Source organism: Oncorhynchus tshawytscha, linkage group LG26 (genome assembly GCF_018296145.1).
Source record: "Oncorhynchus tshawytscha isolate Ot180627B linkage group LG26, Otsh_v2.0, whole genome shotgun sequence".
NCBI lineage: Eukaryota > Metazoa > Chordata > Actinopteri > Salmoniformes > Salmonidae > Oncorhynchus > Oncorhynchus tshawytscha.
The window spans coordinates 48,461,209-48,481,552 of record NC_056454.1 but is presented as its reverse complement, the minus strand read 5'-3'; the positions used below and the strand labels follow the sequence as shown (position 1 = coordinate 48,481,552).

The following is a 20,344-nucleotide window of genomic DNA, read 5'->3' as shown; positions in this document are numbered from 1 at the left end:
TACTGGCAGCTCTGGCTGCTCCATGCGGACTGGCAGCACTGACTGCTCCATGCAGACTGGCAGCTCTGGCTGCTCCATGCAGACTGGCAGCTCAGGCTGCTCCATGCAGGCAGGAGCCTCTGGCAGCGCTGGAGAGGAGGAAGGCTCTGGCAGCGCTAAACAGGCGGGAGACTCCGGCAGCGCTGGAGAGGAGGAAGACTCTGATTAGCGCTAGACAGGCGGGAGACTCCGGCAGCGCTGTAGAGGAGGAAGGCTCTGGCTGCGCTGAACAGGCGGGAGACTCCGGCAGCGCTGGAGAGGAGGAAGGCTCTGGCAGCGCTAAACAGGCGGGAGACTCCGACAGCGCTGGAGAGGAGGAAGGCTCTGGCTGCGCTGAACAGGCGGGAGACTCCGACAGCTCTGGAGAGGAGAAAGGCTCTGGCAGCGCTGAACAGGCGAGGCGCACTGAAGGCCTGGTGCGTGGTGCTGGCACTGGGTGGAGGACATGCACAGGAAGCCTGGTGCGGGGAGCTGCCACCGGAGGACTGGTGTGTGAGGTGGCACTGGATAGACCGGACCGTGCAGGCGCACTGGAGCTCTTGAGCACCGAGCCTGCCCAACCTTACCTGGCTCGATGCCCACTCTAGCCCGGCCAATACGAAGAGCTGGTATGTACCGCACCGGGCTATGCACCCACACTGGAGACACCGTGCGCTCCACAGCATAACACGGTGCCTGCCCGGTCTTTTTAGCCCCCCGGTAAGCACAGGAAGTTTGCGCAGGTCTCCTACCTGGCGTAGCCATACTCCCTGTAAGCCCCCCCCAATACATTTTTGGGGCTGACTCTCGGGCTTCCATCCCCGTCGCCGTGCTGCCTCTTCATACCAGCGCCTCTCCGCTTTCGCCGCCTCCAGTTCTTCTTTGGGGCGTCGATATTCACCAGGCTGTGCCCAGGGTCCTTTTCCGTCCAATATTTCCTCCCAAGTCCAGAAGTCCTTTGATCGCTGCTCCTCACGATAAACAGGGGGTGTTGGCTCAGGTCTGAACCCTGACTCTGCCACACTCTCCCTGATGCCCCCCCCAAGAAATTTTTGGGGCTGACTTTCGGGTTTCCTTGCCAACCTTGTTCCCACGTATCGTCGGCTCCTATCTCCGGCTGCCTCTGCTCTCCTAAGTGCCTCCACCTGTTCCCATGGGAGGCGATCCCTTCCAGCCAGTATCTCCTCCCAAGTGTAACAACCTTTACCATCCAAAACGTCTTCCCATGTCCATACCTCCTTTCGCTGCTTCTGCTGTCGCTGCCTGTCACCACGCTGCTTGGTCCAGTAGTGGTGGGTGATTCTGTTACGGCTTTCTTCCGTCGAAGGAGAGTCGGACCAAAATGCAGCGTGGTTAGTTCGATACATGTTTAATGAAAGATGAAAAACGAACAATACAAAACAACAAACGGAAAATGTGAAAACCTATACAGCCTGTCTGGTGAAATACAAACACACTGAGACAGGAACAATCACCCACAAACACACAGTGAAACCCGGGCTACCTAAATATGGTTCCCAATCAGAGACAACGAGAATCACCTGACTCTGATTGAGAACCGCCTCAGGCAGCCATAGACTCTGCTAGAAAACCCCACTAAGCCACAATCCCAAAACCTACGAAAAAAAACCCATACATAAACACAACACAAAATAAACCCATGTCACACCTTGGCCTGACCAAATAATTATAGAAAACACAAAATACTAAGACCAGGGCGTGACACCAGCTTGATCTATGATACTTAGGCAGCCCTTTTTCCCACTTTCTGTTGTGGGATCTTGTTTTTGTTAGTTGCTGGTTAAGCGCTACAATACTGTCATTGATCTTTCTTGTTTTTTTGGGTTTGTTCATTTAATAAATTCAAAATGTACGCCTACCACGCTGCACCTTGGTCTCATTCCGATGACAGCCGTAACAGTTGTGTATACTTTCTGATGTCACTGTTAATCATTTAAAGTAAAATGTGTTTATATTCTCTGCAGCACAGGCCAGTATATCGTGCTCCTATAAAATAAATGTTGCCGAAGATCAGAGTGATGAGTGTAGAGGAAATTTGATACTAGTCCTACTCTTTGGAATGACATCTATATAATGTAACTAGTGCTAAAGTTGGAACTTAGAAAGGGATGAGAAGAGCCTCAGTCTTTACACTCTCTCTTGTGTTAAACCACCAGCTGTTAAGCCATATGATAGAAGCTGTCGCCCTACTGTTTGGACTGAAGTCTTTTGTGCCTTATAACAGTTTGAGATCATTCCAGCATTGCTGCTGTCTCTGAACCAAGATGATATCTCTCTAGGGATGACATCTCTCTAGGGATGAGGTTTCTCTAGGGATGAGGTTTCTCTAGGGATGAGGTTTCTCTAGGGATGACATCTCTCTAGGGATGACATCTCTCTAGGGATGAGGTCTCTCTAGGGATGAGGTTTCTCTAGGGATGAGGTTTCTCTAGGGATGACTTATCTCTAGGGATGATGTACCTCTAGGGATGAGTTTCTCTAGGGGTGAGGTTTCTCTAGGGATGACATCTCTCTAGGGATGACATCTCTCTAGGGATGTCATCTCTCTAGGGATGATGTTTCTCTAGGGATGAGGTTTCTCTAGGGATGACATATCTCTAGGGATGAGGTTTCTCTAGGGATGAGGTTTCTCTAGGGATGAGGTTTCTCTAGGGATGATATATCTCTAGGGATGAGGTTTCTCTAGGGATGAGGTTTCTATAGGGATGAGGTTTCTCTAGGGATGACATCGCTCTAGGGATGAGGTTTCTCTAGGGATGAGGTTTCTCTAAGGATGAGGTTTCTCTAGGGATGATATATCTCTAGGGATGAGGTTTCTCTAGGGATGAGGTTTCTCTAGGGATGACATTGCTCTAGGGATGAGGTTTCTCTAGGGATGAGGTTTCTCCTTTTCTCTCTACTTCACAGCCAGCCAGAGTTAACAGCAACTCAATCTAACTCCCATACAATCAGTACAGCACTACACAGTTTCAAACGCATCCAGATTTAACTTAACTCTAAAAGCCCTCAATGATGAACTGCATTTAAATATCACCCTATCACATTAGGATAACCAGTGGTGTAGAGTACACAAATAAAATACATTAAAGTACACCTTAAATTGTTTTGGGAGATATCTGTACTTTACTATTTATATTTTTGACAACTTTTACTTTTACTTCACTACATTCCTAAAGAAAATGATACAGTTTTTACTCCATATATTTTTTCCCTGACACCCAAAAGCACTTCTTACATTTTGAATGCTTAGCAGGAGAGGACAGGACAGGAAATTGTCAAATCACACACTTATCAAGAGAACATCCCTGGTCATCCCTACTGCCTCTGATCTGGCAGACTCACTAAACATAAATGCTTCATTTATAAATTATGTCTGAGTGTTGGAGTGTGCTCCTGGCTATCAGTAAATAAAAAATGTAACAGATAATTGTGCCGTCTGGATGGCTTAAAACAAGGAATAAGAAATCACGTATACTTGTACTTTCGATACATAAGTATATTTAAAACCAAATACATGTAGACTTCTACTCAAGTTTTATTTTACTGGGTAACTTTCACTTTTTACTTGAGTCATTTTGGGTACTTTTTCCATCACTTCAGACAGCACCCATACTGTACGTTTACATCGCGGTTTCAAATGCCTCCAGGTTTCAGTGAAGCTAAACCCCCAAAGGCTACAAAGATGAGCACTCACTTATAAAAAAATAAAAAAAACGTAAATCCTGCACTACACTTCAAACGCCTCCAATTCAACAATCCACAATGACAGCACTCATTTGTGGACAGATTTCAAAACACCAACGGAAAGAATTGAAACCTTGAAGAATCGAAACCATGAAGAATAGAACCTTGAAGAATGGAACCTTGAAGAATGGAACCTTGAAGAATGGAACATTGAAGAATCGAAACCATGAAGAATAGAACCTTGAAGAATGGAACATTGCAGAATTGAACCTTGAAGAATTGAAACCTTGAAGAATTGAACCTTGAAGAATTGAACCTTGGAGAATTGAACATTGCAGAATTGAACCTTGGCCACATGAGCTTTCGCTGAATCCTCTCATTTGTTGTTTGTTTGTAATGTGGTGATTATTCTGTCGAGCCGTACTGTGCCCTGTGATGCGTGTTGATATACTGAGTGGGCGGGCATAGCAGCAATCCAGTGGCTGCTCACATAGTAAGTACCTGTAATTCCAGTTCTCTGTCTCTCTCTGAGAGGCTCTCCATTACCACCAAGCAGCAGCATCATGTCCACCAGAGTATAATGACCACTGGAGGAGCCCCCCCTCTCTCCATTCCCCTTCCATCCCTGCCTTCCTCTCTCTCTCTCTCTCTCTCTCTCTCTCTCTCTCTCTCACACTCTGTGTCTCTCTATCTCTCTCCTCTTTTTCTCTAGTTATTTATCTCTCTCTCTCTTTCTCTCTCTCTCTCTGTCTGTCTCTCTCTCTTTCTCTCTCTCTCTCTGTGTCTCTCTCTCTTTCCTCTCTCATTCTCTCTCTCCCTATCTTTTTCTCTCTTTCTCTTGCTGTCTCTCTCTCCTCTTTCTCTAGTCACAGACAGCCTCTAAATATACCTCCCTGCTCTGCTCCCTCCCTCTCACTCTCTCTCTCTCTCTCTCTCTCTCTCTCTCTCTCTTTCTCTCTCTATGTCTCCTCTCTCCATCTCTATGTCTCTCTATCTCATGCTCTCCCTCTTCCTCTCTATCTATATATATATATATTTTCTCCCCTCTCTCCCTCTCTCCCTATCTCTCTCTCTCTATCTCCCTATCTCTCCCTCTCCCTTTCTTCTCTATCTATCTATATATATATTTCTTTCTTTCTCTCTCTCTCTCTCTCTCTCTCTCTCTCTCTCTCCCGCTCTCTCTCTCCCGCTCTCTCTCTCCCGCTCTCTCTCTCTCTCCCGCTCTCTCTCTCCTTCTGCTGTAGGTGTCTGCCAAGCTTAATGTGACGGAAGTCTCCCCTCCTATCCTTCTTTTCTCCCCCTCTCCTCTCTCTCCTTACTCTCCTCTCTCTCCTCTCTCTCCTCCTCCTCCTCGCTTAATGCCGTAGCTGGAACCACTAAACCTGCTGTAACAAATTGTTGTATGACCGCACATTTTCTTTGGACGGAAATCTCAGCTCTGTGCTGCTCTCGCTGTGCTATGCTGTTTGTAGCCAGATGGCACTGCACCAACGGAGGGATAAGCAGAGCTCTTACAAAGAGTTACATTCCCATGCAGTGTGTCGGGTTGTGTTATTGTGTACACTCTGGAGCCACAGCAGCAGATTTACAGCAGGGAGAGTGGGAGAGAGAGAGAGAGTCCAGAGAAAGAGAGAGTGAGAGAGAGTAGAGCACGGAGGTATATTTACAGTGTCTGTCTGTGTGGTGCCAGTAAGGGACATCCCCCATCACTCCCCTCCTCTGCTCCCGGTCTCAGTAATTCTAGATTAAATGACATCAGGTCTCCCGGTGAACGATGGAGTGAAGCGATAGTGGTGAGGGGTGGAGGGGGTTTGGAGCCTGGGTAATGGCCCACAGCAGCCAGTCCTGGCCACAGTGAGGAGTGGAGGAGTAACTCTGTTCTTTCCTATTGTCTTTAAACAATATGTTGCTGCTGCTGCCTGCTCCCTTCTCAGTGCCGTGCCACCTGACGCGCTGGCTATGTTAAACAGGATGCGGGAGGCAAGTGGAAGGAGGGGAGAGGGGGGGAGCAGAGAGAGGGAAGGGGGGGAGGTGGGAGGGGAGGGAGGGAGGGAGGGAGGGAGGGAGGGAGGGAGGGAGGGGGAGGGGGGAGGGAGGCAGGAGGAGGGGAGAGAGGGAGGTAGGAGGGAGGGAGGGAGGAGGAGGGAGGGAGGAATAAGGAAAGAGGCAGGAGGATGCAGAAGGCAGGAGGAAGCGGAAGGCAGGAGGAAGCAGGATGCAGTAGGAAGCGGGAGGCAGGAGGAAGCGGGAGGCAGGAGGAACCAGGAGGCAGTAGGAAGCGGGAGGCATGAGGAAGCAGGAGGCAGGAGGAGGCAGGAGGCAGGAGGAGGCAGGAGGAGGCAGGAGGCAGGAGGCAGCAGGAGGCAGGAGGAAGTGGGAGGAAGTGGGAGGCAGGAGGAAGCAGGAGGCAGGAGGAGGCAGGAGGAGGCAGGAGGAAGTGGGAGGCAGGAGGAAGCAGGAGGAGGCAGGAGGAAGTGGGAGGCTGCATGCTGCTACAACATAAGTGGGAATAGAGTGCTTCAATATTTTATCTCAAATCATTTCCAATTCTTTAAAGAGGGAGAGTCGGCTGTCAGGAAAGCTCTGTTCTGCTCGGCAGACGAATGTTTTGAGGGAGAACATAAGCAATTTCATCAGTAGCATATTCATATTCATATTCATATTCATATTCATATTCATATTCATATTCATATTCATATTCATATTCATATTCATATTCAAAGCTTTAAAACGCGAAGACATTTCTTCCTTTCAGGAACTCTTGCATTTGAATTAGATTACTGTGTGTAGTGAGTAATTAGGGCAGCGTCACTGATAATATCTAGTGTGGGCGATGATCTTCCTAAATATGACAAACAATGGCGAGATCACACTTTTGTTTACATAATTAATAGCCAGGAAATCTATCCAAGTGTCTCTCTAGACATAGTTCTCCTCTTGCCTAATTTCCCCACTGTGTTGCCCCAGATTCCGAGTTCTGATTGTGGAATTTGATATGTTTGTTCTAGAATGCTAGTCTCTGATTGGACAAACAGAAGGATTAATAGTGTATTCTAGAATGCTAGTCTCTGATTCGACAAACAGAAGGATTAATAGTGTGTTCTAGAAGGCCAGAATCTGGTTGGACGAATAGAACGATTTGTTTGGAATCAGACTAAAACCCTAGCTACGGTAAAAGGATGATTAAGGACTATGACTGCATGTAGAGAGATCAGCAGCATCCTCGCTGTCCATCTGGTAGGAATTTAGACACGGCCACTGGTCAGAACATGTCCATCTGGGACACATTACCCATTATGTTCTGTTCTGTCAACAGTTGAGGAATTTTTTTTTTTAAATTTAATGCTGAAAATAGCAAAGAGTCTAAACTGATTCAACCCCACACTAGTGTTGTGTGTTTACAGAAATATATATTTATTTTTTATTTTTAAGAAAGAGGCAAAGGCACCAAAAAAAGAGTAAGACAGAGAGTATTACTGTTTGCTTCCCTGTCCAACTAAGTCAAGTTAAAAGTTAAGAGCTAATTTAGTTCCAATGTTCTTATGGATAGATTGATCGGTGTCGCAAACAAAATAGTTAATTATAGCTCCAATGTTCCATCTTGACTTTTGAAGACACACAAACACACACACACACACACACACACACACACACACACATGCACACACACACACACACACATGCACACATGCACACACACACGTATACTGACACATGCTCTAACACACACATTCTACACACACACACACATTGTGGTATTGTGGATATTATATTGTACCTCTGTAATAAGAGAGGAATAACATAATAATGATGTATTGTTGGCTGTTATGTTATTGTGTTTTGTCGTGATGTCATAGTTTTAATCATATTTGGAACCCAGGATCATAATACATATTCAATTCTACAGTTACAAGTTCTGGAATGACTCCCTCCAGCCTGGCGTAACAGTGAACACAAGCATCAGATACTCACTCAGACACAAGCAGAAAGCATCAGATACTCACTCAGGCACAAGGAGAAAGCATCAGATACTCACTCAGACACAAGGAGAAGGCATCAGATACTCACTCAGACACAAGGAGAAAGCATCAGATACTCACTCAGACACAAGCAGAAAGCATCAGATACTCACTCAGACACAAGCAGAAAGCATCAGATACTCACTCAGACACAAGCAGAAAGCATCAGATACTCACTCAGGCACAAGGAGAAGGCAACACATGAGACAAAGTTAAGATGTTAGAGTTCTTACCAAGTTCTTGGTGCCATTTTTGCTGAGGGGTCCGCGGAAAACTCCCTTGATGTTCCTGAAGTGGCCGTTGCTGAGGTGAGTAGAACTGATGACTATGTAGTAGCAAGCCATGAGGCACGAGCTGGAGGGGGGTCTTCCACTGAGCGCACAGACAAACAGTCAGAATCAAGAGAAGCAAAAACAATGAAGTCTTACATCTACAAGAGTCTGGCCGTAGAGCTACAGAACCTGAACCGAAGTCCTTTTAACGGGGGGGCATTCAGTGTTCCATACGCTGACAGTCAGACGTCAAAGAGAATTCTACAGGTTCTACAGATTCTACAGGTTCTACAGGTCGAGAAGAACTAACTCCCTTAAAGTCCTGGTGTGTGTTGTCAGCATGAGCCACTGCTCTGGTCACAACCCGAGGGTCAGTCCTTCAGTCAGGTGTGTTGGGAGAAGCCAACCCTCGTGTCAGTGAGTCTTGGAGCGTCACAACGTGGTCTTGAACATCCACTGGAGCAGCAGTCAGTCAGTCAGTATGTCTCTCTTGAGCCACTTTGAGAGTCAGTCGGTATGTCTCTCTTGAGCCACTTTGAGAGTCAGTCGGTATGTCTCTCTTGAGCCACTTGAGAGTCAGTCGGTATGTCTCTCTTGAGCCACTTGAGAGTCAGTCAGTATGTCTCTCTTGAGCCACTTCAGAGTCAGTCAGTATGTCTCTCTTGAGCCACTTCAGAGTCAGTCAGTATGTCTCTCTTGAGCCACTTCAGAGTCAGTCAGTATGTCTCTCTTGAGCCACTTCAGAGTCAGTCAGTATGTCTCTGTTGAGCCACTTCAGAGTCAGTCAGTATGTCTCCGTTGAGCCCCTTCAGAGTCAGTCAGTATGTCTCCGTTGAGCCACTTCAGAGTCAGTCAGTATGTCTCTGTTGAGCCCCTTCAGAGTCAGTCAGTATGTCTCCGTTGAGCCACTTCAGAGCTGTGTTGCTACGTGGGCTTTGTTTTCCGTCTTCCAGACTCTGAACAGCAGTTCTCTCTTTCCGCCACTCTACTTTTTCTCCTTTCGCATGGAGCTCCAGCAGCTGGGAGCAGGAACAGAAACAGCTGCTTGGCTTCAGTCTGTAGCGTCGTAACCCTGGTCCAGCCTCAGCCACAGTCTCTTGGTTCTTTACTCCGCAGAGTCTGTCTTTCAGGGGGCTCCCTGCTCTCTCTCTCTCTGATCCTCTGTCTGAGTGCTGGCTGGTTCTAGTGAAGATGATGCGAGGTAGTAGCAGCGGTAGTGGTAGAGACTTGATGTAGCGACAGAAACAGGCATGGTGTTGTAGTGTTTCCTGTTTGCCGGTCCAGTGCACCGAGCCAATGAAAGAGAGCCACTGGTCGAGGAAAGGGCTCTCTGTTTCTCTCCCTGTGTGTCTGTCTGTCTCTCTCTCTCTCTCTCTCTTTCTCTCTCGCTCAATCTCACTCACACTCTCTCTGTCTATCTCTAGATCCACTGAGTCAGCCACTGCTCCCCAGCCAACCAGGATTCAGCAATATCTCTCCCTCTCTCTTGCCGTGCATCACACCGCTTTCCACACACACACACACACACACACACACACACACACACACACACACACACACACACACACACACACACACACACACACACACACACACACACACACACACATACGTACACACACACACATACGTACACACACACACACACACACACACACACACACACACACACACACACACACACACACGCACGCACGCACGCACGCACGAACGCACACACACACACACACACACACACACACACACACACACACACATAGCTCAACACAGTTCAACACACACACACGGACACAGACACCCACTCTCCCCTCCTCACTCTCTCCCTACCTCCCTCCCTCCCCATCTCTCGCTCCTTCTCCCCCCCTTCTTATCCCCCTCCCTCTCCTTCTCCCCGTGCTCACTCTCTCCCTACCTCCCCATCTCTCGCTCCCTCTCCTTCTACCCCTCCTTCTTCCCCTCCCTCTCCGTCTCCCCCTCCCTCTCCTTCTCCCCCTCCTCACTCTCTCTCTTTCTAATTTGGCTGTAAGAAGCTGAAGCAGTAGACGTGGAGAAGCAGGCAGAAGGGAGGACTGATGCTGCTAGCCCAGGAATGCACAAATGCTTTTGTTAACTACCCTGCCGTCCATCTTTGATTATATTAACCTATATGTGATACTCTACTATATTAACCTGTAGGAGATACTCCATTATAATAACTAGTAGGATAATCTCTAGTATGTTAATCTGTAGGAGACACTCTAGCATGTTAATCTGTATGAGATACTATATTATATTAATTATGTTAATAAGGACATACTATTGTAAATTAATCTGTAGGAGATCCTCTAGCATGTTAATCTGTAGGAGATACTATATTATATTAATTATGTTAATAAGGACATACTATTCTAAATTTATCTGTAGGAGATACTCTAGCATGTTAATCTATAGGAGAAACTCTATTATTGTAACGGTTTTCTTCTGGGGAAAGAGAGGCGGACCAAAACGCATCGTGGTTACTTGTAAACAATGAACAATCTACAAAACAAGAAATGTGAAAATACCGAAACAGCCCTATCTGGTGCAACTGACACAGAGACAGGAACAATCACCCACAAGAGACCTAAAGAATATGGCTGCCTAAATATGGTTCCCAATCAGAGACAACGATAAACACCTGCCTCTGATTGAGAACCACTCTAGGCAACCATAGACTTACCTAGAGTACTACTCTAACCACAATACCATACCTACAAACAACCCCAGACAAAACAAACCACATAAATCCCCATGTCACACCCTGGCCTCACCAAAATACTAACGAAAACACAGAATACTAAGGCCAGGGCGTGACAGTACCCCCCCAAAGGAGCGGACTCCCGGCCGCCACCTAAATCCATAGGGGAGGGTCTGGGTGGGCGTCTGTCCACGGTGGCAGCTCTGGCGCTGGACGTGGACCCCATTCCAACAGTCTCTGTCCACCTCCTTTGCGTCCCTTGATTGGCGACCCTCGCCACCGACCCAGGCCTACTAACCCCAACAAAGGGTTTGAGAAACTCTAGTGTGAATTATGTTGGAGATACTCTGTTATGTTAATCTGTATGAGGTACTCTACTATGTTAATCTGTAGGAGATACTCTACTATGTTAATCTGTATTAGACACTCAATTATCTTAATCTGTAGGAGATACTCTATTAAATTAATCTGTATGAGGTACTCTACTATGTTAATCTGTAGGAGATACTCTACTATGTTAATCTGTATTAGACACTCAATTATCTTAATCTGTAGGAGATACTCTATTAAATTAATCTGAATGAGATACTCTATTATGCTAATCTGTTTGAGACACTCAATTATCTATAATCTGTAGGAGATACTCTATTAAATGAATCTGAATGAGTTACTCTATTATGTTAATGTATATGAAAAACTCTATTATGTTCATCTGTAGGAGATACTCTAGCATGTTATTCTGTAGGAGACACTATATTATGTTAATATTTAGGATTCTCTGGTATGTTAATCTGTAGGAGATACTGTAGTATTTTAAACTGCAGTAGATACTCCAGTATGTTACTCTGTAGGACAAACTCTAGTATGTTAACCTGTAAGAGATACTCTAGTATGTTAATCTGTACGAGACACTATAATATGTTAATCTGCAGGAGATACAATATTACGTTAACCTGTAGGAGATACTCTAGTATGTTAATCTGCAGGAGATACTATATTATGTTAATGTGTATTAGATACTCTATTATGTTAATCTTTAGGAGAAACTCCAGTATGTTAATCTGTTGGAGATACTCTATTATGTTAATCTTTAGGAGATACTCTAGCATGTTACTCTGTAGGAGAAACTATATTATGTTAATCTTTAGGAGATACTCTAGCATGTTAATCTGTAGGAGAAACTATATTATCTTTATGTTATTCAGGATATACTCTGGAATGTTAATCTGTAGCATATTCTCCAGCATGGTAATCTGTCAGATATGCTATAATATGATCATCTGTGTAGGAATACTCTTGTATGTTAATCTGTAGGAGAAACTCTATTATGTTAATCTTTACGAAATACTCTAGCATGTTAATCTGTAGGAGACACTATATTATCTTTATGTTATTCAGGATATACTCTGGAATGTTAATCTGTAGTAGATACTCCAGTATGTTAATTTGTACGTAATACTATATTATGATCATCTGTAGGAGATACTCTAGTGTGTATTCTGTAGGAAATACTCTAGTATGTTAATCTGTATGAGACACTGTAGTATATTAATCTTTAGTAGATGCTCTATTATGTTAATATGTAGGATATACTCTAGTATGTTAATTCATAGGATATACTCTATTATGTTAATATGTTAGAGGATACTATGTTATGTTAATCTGTAGTAGATTCTCTAGTACCTTGATCTGTAGGACATCATCTAGTATGTTCATCTGTATGAGATACTACATAATGTTCATCTGTAGGAGATAATAGTGTATGTTAATCAGTAGGAGATAACCTAGTATGTTCATCTGTATAGATACTATATTATGTTAATCTGTAGGAGATACTCTATGTTAATCTGTAGGAGATACTACATAATGTTCATCTGTAGTAGATACTCTATGTTAATCTGTAGGAGATACTCTATGTTAATCTGTAGGAGATACTCTATGTTAATCTGTAGGAGATACTCTATGTTAATCTGTAGGAGATACTCTATGTTAATCTGTAGGAGATACTCTATGTTAATCTGTAGGAGATACTCTATGTTAATCTGTAGGAGATACTCTATGTTAATCTGTAGGAGATACTCTATGTTAATCTGTAGGAGATACTCTATGTTAATCTGTAGGAGATACTCTATGTTAATCTGTAGGAGATACTCTATGTTAATCTGTAGGAGATACTCTATGTTAATCTGTAGGAGATACTCTATGTTAATCTGTAGGAGATACTCTATGTTAATCTGTAGGAGATACTCTATGTTAATCTGTAGGAGATACTCTATGTTAATCTGTAGGAGATACTATGTTAAATTAATCTGCAGGATATACTTTATTATGTTAATCTGTTGGAGATAATCTACTACAAATGAACATAGAATAGTATGTTTTATATTGAACTGTAGGATATACTAAAGAAGCTGTGTGGGGTGTTTATAGCTTTATCTAAGTGTGAACGTACGGCACTATGTTATTTTTCCAATAGTAATTATCTGATACATTTTCATTCCCCACTTTAAAAAAAATTAAATGAATACATCACACAGTGTCAATTTAGAGAAAGATCAGAATATTACATCAGTGTCTATATTATATAGAATATTACATAAGTGTGCGTTCTCTAATTCTCTCTTTCTCTCTCTCTCTCTCTCTCTCTGAGGACCTGAGCCCTAGGACCATGCCCCAGGACTACCTGACATGATGACTCCTTGCTGTCCCCAGTCCACCTGACCGTGCTGCTGCTCCAGTTTCAACTGTTCTGCCTTATTATTATACGACCATGCTGGTCATTTATGAACATTTGAACATCTTGGCCATGTTCTGTTATAATCTCCACCCGGCACAGCCAGAAGAGGACTGGCCACCCCACATAGCCTGGTTCCACTCTAGGTTTCTTCCTAGGTTTTGGCCTTTCTAGGGAGTTTTTCCTAGCCACCGTGCTTCTACACCTGCATTGCTTGCTGTTTGGGGTTTTAGGCTGGGTTTGTGTACAGCACTTTGAGATATCAGCTGATGTATGAAGGGCTATATAAATAAATTTGATTTGATTTGATTTGTCTGTTTAGAGAAATATCAGAATATTGCATCAGTGTCAGTTTAGAGAAAGATCAGGATATGACACCACACAGTGCCTGTTTAGAGGAAGATCAGAATATTACCTCACACAGTGTCAATTTCGAGAAAGGTCAGAATATTACATCACACAGTGTCTGATTAGAGAAAGATCAGAATATTACATCAGTGTCGGTTTAGAGAAAGATCAGAATATTACATCAGGGTCTGTTTAGAGAAAGATCAGAATATTACAGAGAAAGATCAGAATATTACACCACACAGGGTCTGTTTAGAGAAAGATCAGAATATTACAGAGAAAGATCAGACAGTCACTCCCATGTCTTAGGGGGAAGTGTAGATCACAGGCGGTTGGTGGCACTTTAATTGGGGAGGACTTTCTAGTGGTAATGTCTGGATAGGAATCAGTGGAATGCTGCCAAATACATCTCATCACATGGTTTCCAGGTTTTTGGTGACATTCCATTCACTCTTTTTGGGGCCATTGTTATGAGCTGTCCTCCCTGCATCCTCCTATGCCGTAGATCACAGTACAACAGCATATTCAAATCACAGACTGGGATGATTAAAATGTTTTGCAAGAGGAAAATGTCAAAAATCTGAATGAAAGATACATAAATCCACTGAGCTATTTTAAAATAATCTCACACTGACACGCAGGTTGGAGGATTTACTAAATAGTACAGTAACGCTTTATTTGCATAGTCCATCTGTAAATTCTCTACCCTAAACCTTACCCTAACCCTTACCCTAACCCTTACCCTAACCCTTACCCTAACACTTACCCTAACCCTTACCCTAACCCTTACCCTAACCCTTACCCTAACCCTAACCCTACCCTAACCCTTACCCTAACCCTTACCCTAACCCTTACCCTAACCCTTACCCTAACCCTTACCCTTACCCTAACCCTTACCCTAACCCTAACCCTTACCCTAACCCTAACCCTAACCCTAACCCTTACCCTAACCCTAACCCTTACCCTAACCCTTACCCTAACCCCTAACCTTACCCTAACCCTTACCCTAACCCTAACCCTTACCCTTACCCTAAACCCTAACCCTTACCCTAACCCTAACCCTAACCCTTACCCTAACCCTAACCCTTACCCTTACCCTAACCCTTACCCTAACCCTAACCCTTACCCTTACCCTAACCCTAACCTTACCCTAACCTTACCCTTACCCTTACCCTAACCCTTACCCTTACCCTAACCTTACCCTTACCCTAACCTTACCCTTACCCTAACTTACCCTAACCCTAACCCTAACCCTAACCCTTACCCTTACCCTAACCCGAACCCTTACCCTAACCCTAACCTTACCCTAACCCTAACCTTACCCTAACCTTACCCTTACCCTAACCCTTACCCTAACCCTAACCCTAACCTTACCCTAACCCTTACCCTAACCCTTACCCTAACCTTACCCTAACCTTACCCTAACCCTTACCTTAACTCTAGCCCTAACCTTAACCCTTACCCTAACCCTTACCCTAACCTTAACCTAACCCTTACCTTAACTCTAGCCCTAACCTTAACCCTTACACTAACCCTTACCCTAACCCTTACCTTAACTCTAGCCCTAACCTTAACCCTTACCCTAACCCTTACCCTAACCCTTACCCTAACACTACCCCTAACCTTAACCCTAACCTTAACCCTTACCTTAACCCTAACTTAACCTTTACCCTAACTCTAGCCCTAACACTAACCCTAACCTTAACCCTAACTTAACCTTTACCCTAATTCTAGCCCTAACACTAACCCTAAGCTTAACCTTAACCCTTACCTTAATCCTAACTTAACCTTTACCCTAACTCTAGCCCTAACACTAACCCTAACCTTAACCCTTACCCTAACCTTAACCCTAACTTAACCTTTACCCGAACTCTAGCCCTAACCATAAACCTTACCCTAACACTAACCATAACCTTAACCCTTACCCTAACCCTAATCTTCACCCTAACTTTATCTGTACCCTAACTCTTTCCCTTAACCCTTACCCTAACCCTAAATTAACCCTTACCCTAGCCCTAACCGTAACCCTTACCCATGCCCAAATCTTGAACCTTACCCTAGCCCTAACCTTAACCCTTACCCTTACCCCAACTTTAACTTAACCCTAATCTTATCCCTAACTTAACCATTACCTTAACTCTTATTCTTAACCCAACCCTAATTGTAACCTTAGCAATCAGTAGCTTATCAACAGATAGTTGTTATCATAGTTTGTTATAATAGTTTGAATGACAAAGTACAGCTGAAAAATCCAGACTATCCAAATAAAGTTTGACCAACATTACTTATTACCAATAGGTATTGATAGGAGTGAGATCCACTCCATATAGTATTGATAGGATTGAGATCCACTCCATATAGTATTGATAGGAGTGAGATCCACTCCATGTAGTATTGATAGGAGTGAGATCCACTCCATATAGTATTGATAGGAGTGAGATCCGCTCCATATAGTATTGATAGGAGTGAGATCCCCTCCATATAGTATGGATAGGAGTGAGATCCACTCCATATAGTATTGATAGGAGTGAGATCCACTCCATATAGTATTGATAGGAGTGAGATCCACTCCATATAGTATTGATAGGAGTGAGATCCCCTCCATATAGTATTGATAGGAGTGAGATCCCCTCCATATAGTATGGATAGGAGTGAGATCCACTCCATATAGTATTGATAGGAGTGAGATCCACTCCATATAGTATTGATAGGATTGAGATCCACTCCATATAGTATTGATATGAGTGAGATCCACTCCATATAGTATTGATAGGAGTGAGATCCCCTCCAAATAGTATTGATAGGAGTGAGATCTGTTCCATATAGTATTGATAGGAGTGAGATCCCCTCCATATAGTATTGATAGGAGTGAGATCCACTCCATATAGTATTGATAGGAGTGAGATCCGCTCCATATAGTATTGATAGGAGTGAGATCCGCTCCATATAGTATTGATAGGAGTGAGATCCACTCCATATAGTATTGATAGGAGTGAGATCCACTCCATGTAGTATTGATAGGAGTGAGATCCACTCTATATAGTATTGATAGGAGTGAGATCCACTCCATGTAGTATTGATAGGAGTGAGATCCACTCCATATAGTATTGATAGGAGTGAGATCCACTCCATATAGTATTGATAGGAGTGAGATCCACTCCATATAGTATTGATAGGAGTGAGATCCATCCATATAGTATTGATAGGAGTGAGATCTGCTCCATATAGTATTGATAGGAGTGAGATCCACTCTATATAGTATTGATAGGAGTGAGATCCACTCCATATAGTATTGATAGGAGTGAGATCCACTCCATATAGTATTGATAGGAGTGAGATCCATCCATATAGTATTGATAGGAGTGAGATCCACTCCATATAGTATTGATAGGAGTGAGATCCACTCCATATAGTATTGATAGGAGTGAGATCCCTCCATATAGTATGGATAGGAGTGAGATCCACTCCATGTAGTATTGATAGGAGTGAGATCCGCTCCATATAGTATTGATAGGAGTGAGATCCACTCCATATAGTATTGATAGGAGTGAGATCCACTCCATATAGTATTGATAGGAGTGAGATCCACTCCATATAGTATTGATAGGAGTGAGATCCACTCCATATAGTATTGATAGGAGTGAGATCCAAATAGTATTGATAGGAGTGAGATCTGTTCCATATAGTATTGATAGGAGTGAGATCCCTCCATATAGTATTGATAGGAGTGAGATCCACTCCATTGTAGTGAGATCCCCTCCATATAGTATGGATAGGAGTGAGATCCACTCCATATAGTATTGATAGGAGTGAGATCCACTCCATATAGTATTGATAGGAGTGAGATCCCCTCCATATAGTATTGATAGGAGTGAGATCCCCTCCATATAGTATTGATAGGAGTGAGATTCATTCCATATTGTCATGTGGAGCAGCACAGCCAGGAGTAGAGCAGAAGCACTAGTAAGACCTCACATTTTATGAAACAATAATGCCTTGTAACTAAGCAACACTATTTTAAATCAATGTTGTGCATAAGGTGGAAGAAGCCAGCTGGGAAATCTGTTGGACAAAGTATACTTCCTGTTATATGAGGTAAAGTGTTAAGAGCAAAATACAAGCACATATATATATACATATAGGAAAGCAACAACATGTAACATAAGGCGAAGTGTGTGTCCATGGAAAGTAGCTTATAAACAAACACATTGCATAAACATTGCAGGTTCACCATTTGAATTCAGGCCCTCATCAAGTGGCTTGTTCTATATGATCTAGAATTGATCCCTGAGGGTTTCACAGTGAGGCCAATGGTGACTTCAAAACAGAGTGTAAGGGCTGTGACAGGAGAAAACTGAGGATGGATCAACAACATTGTAGTTACTCCACAATACTCAACTACAGGGTGAAAAGGAAGCCTATACAGAGTACAACTATTCCAAAACATGCATCCTGTTTGCAACAAGGCACTGAGGTAATACTGCAAACAAATTGCAAACAAATTAACTTTATGTCCTGAATAAAAAAGTGTTTTGTTTGGGCCAAATCCAACACATCACATTACTGAGTAGCACTCTTCATATTTTCAAGCATGGTGGTGGTCGCATCATGTTATGGGTATGCTTGTCAATGGCAAGAACTAGGGAGGTTTTTTTTGTATAAAAATAAACGGAATGGAGCTAAGCATAGGTAAAATCCTAAAGGAAAACCTGGTTCAGTTTGCTTTCCATCAGACACTGAGATTAATTCACCTTTCAGCAGGACAATAACCTAAAACACAGTGCCAAATATACACTGGAGTTGTTTACCAAGATGACATTGAATGGTCCTGAGTGGCTGAGTTACAGTAGACAAGACTTTAGAATGATTGTCTAGCAATGATCAACAACCAATTTCACAGAGCTTGAAGAATTTTGAAAATAATAATGGGCAAATGTTGTACAATCCAGGTGTGGAAATCTCTTAGAGACTTACCCAGTAAGACTCACAGCAGTAATCACTCTTAGAGACGTACCCAGTAAGACTCACAGCAGTAATCACTCTTAGAGACTTACCCAGTAAGACTCACAGCTGTAATCACTCTTAGAGACTTACCCAGTAAGACTCACAGCTGTAATCACTCTTAGAGACTTACCCAGTAAGACTCACAACAGTAATCACTCTTAGAGACTTACCCAGTAAGACTCACAGCTGTAATCACTACCAAAGGTGATTCTAATGTATTGACTCAGGGGTGTGAATGACATATATGTAAATGAGATGTTTCTGTAAATCACTTTCAACAAATCAGCAACATTTTCTAAGGAAGTATGAAGCTCTCTCATCCATTTATATGCAAATGATACTGTCTTATACTCAGCTGGACCCTCCTCAGATGTTGTGTTAAATGCTCTGCAACAAAGATGTCTTAGTGTCCAACAAAGCTTTCTCTACTTTTAACCTTGTTCTGAACAATTCCAATACAAAGGCCATGTGGTTTGGTAAGAAAAATACCCCTCTTCCCAAAGGTGTTATTACCACCTCTGAGGGTTTAGAGCTTGAGGTAGTCACCTCATTACAAGTACTTGGGAGTATGGCTAGACGATACACTGTCCTTCTCTCAGCACATATCAAAGCTGCAGGCTAAAGTTAAATCTAGAATTGGTTTCCTCTATCGTAATTGTTCCTCTTTCACCAATTGTGATTGACATGACCATTCTTCCCTTGCTTGATTACGGAGACCTTATTTATAGATCGGCAGGCAAGGGTGCTCTTTAGCTACTAGATGTTCTTTACCATTCGGCCATCAGATTTGCCACCAATGTTCCTTATAGGACATATCACTGCACTCTATACTCCTCTGTAAACTGGTCATCTCTGTATACCCGTCGCAAGACCTACTGGTTGATGCTTATTTGTAAAACCCTCTTAGGCCTCACTCCCCCCTCTCTGAGATATCTACTGTAGCCCTCATCCTCCACCTACAGCACCCGTTCTGTCAGTCTCATTCTGTTAAAGGTCCCCAAAGCACACACATCCCTGGGTCGCTCCTCTTTTCAGTTCGCTGCAGCTAGCGACTGGAACGAGCTACAACAAACACTCAAACTGGACAGTTTTATCTCAATCTCTTTATTCAACAACAATCATGGACACTCTTACTGACAGTTGTGGCTGCTTTGTGTGATGTATTGTTGTCTCTACCTTCTTGCCCTTTGTGCTGTTGTCTGGGCCCAATAATGTTTGTACCATGTTTTGTGCTGCTACCATGTTGTGTTGCTACCACATTGTGTTGCTACCATGTTGTGTTGCTACCATGTTGTTGTTATGTTGTGCTGCTGCCATATTGTGTTGCTTCCATGTTGTTGTCATGTTGTGTTGCTACCATGTTGTGTTGCTTCCATGTTGTTGTCATGTTGTGTTGCTACCATGTTGTTGTCATGTTGTGATGCTACCACGTTGTGTTGCTACGATGTTGTGTTGCTACCATGTTGTGTTGCTACCATGTTGTTGTCATGTTGTGTTGCTACCATGCTGTGTTGTCATGTGTTGCTGC

The 20,344-nt window shown here is 43.4% G+C and overlaps 1 protein-coding gene across 1 annotated transcript in view; it reads right to left on the bottom strand.

Annotated features, from left to right (window-relative positions):
* The window catches only part of LOC112224899 (zinc finger protein 804A-like), a 156,185-nt gene extending 147,489 nt beyond the window's left edge, over positions 1-8,696 (bottom strand). The window contains exon 1 of the mRNA XM_042306378.1: positions 7,976-8,696. Coding sequence (XP_042162312.1) covers positions 7,976-8,086 — 111 coding nt within the window. The 5' untranslated portion in view covers positions 8,087-8,696. The remainder of the gene's footprint in view (positions 1-7,975) is intronic.
* Positions 8,697-20,344: the final 11,648 nt, after the last annotated feature.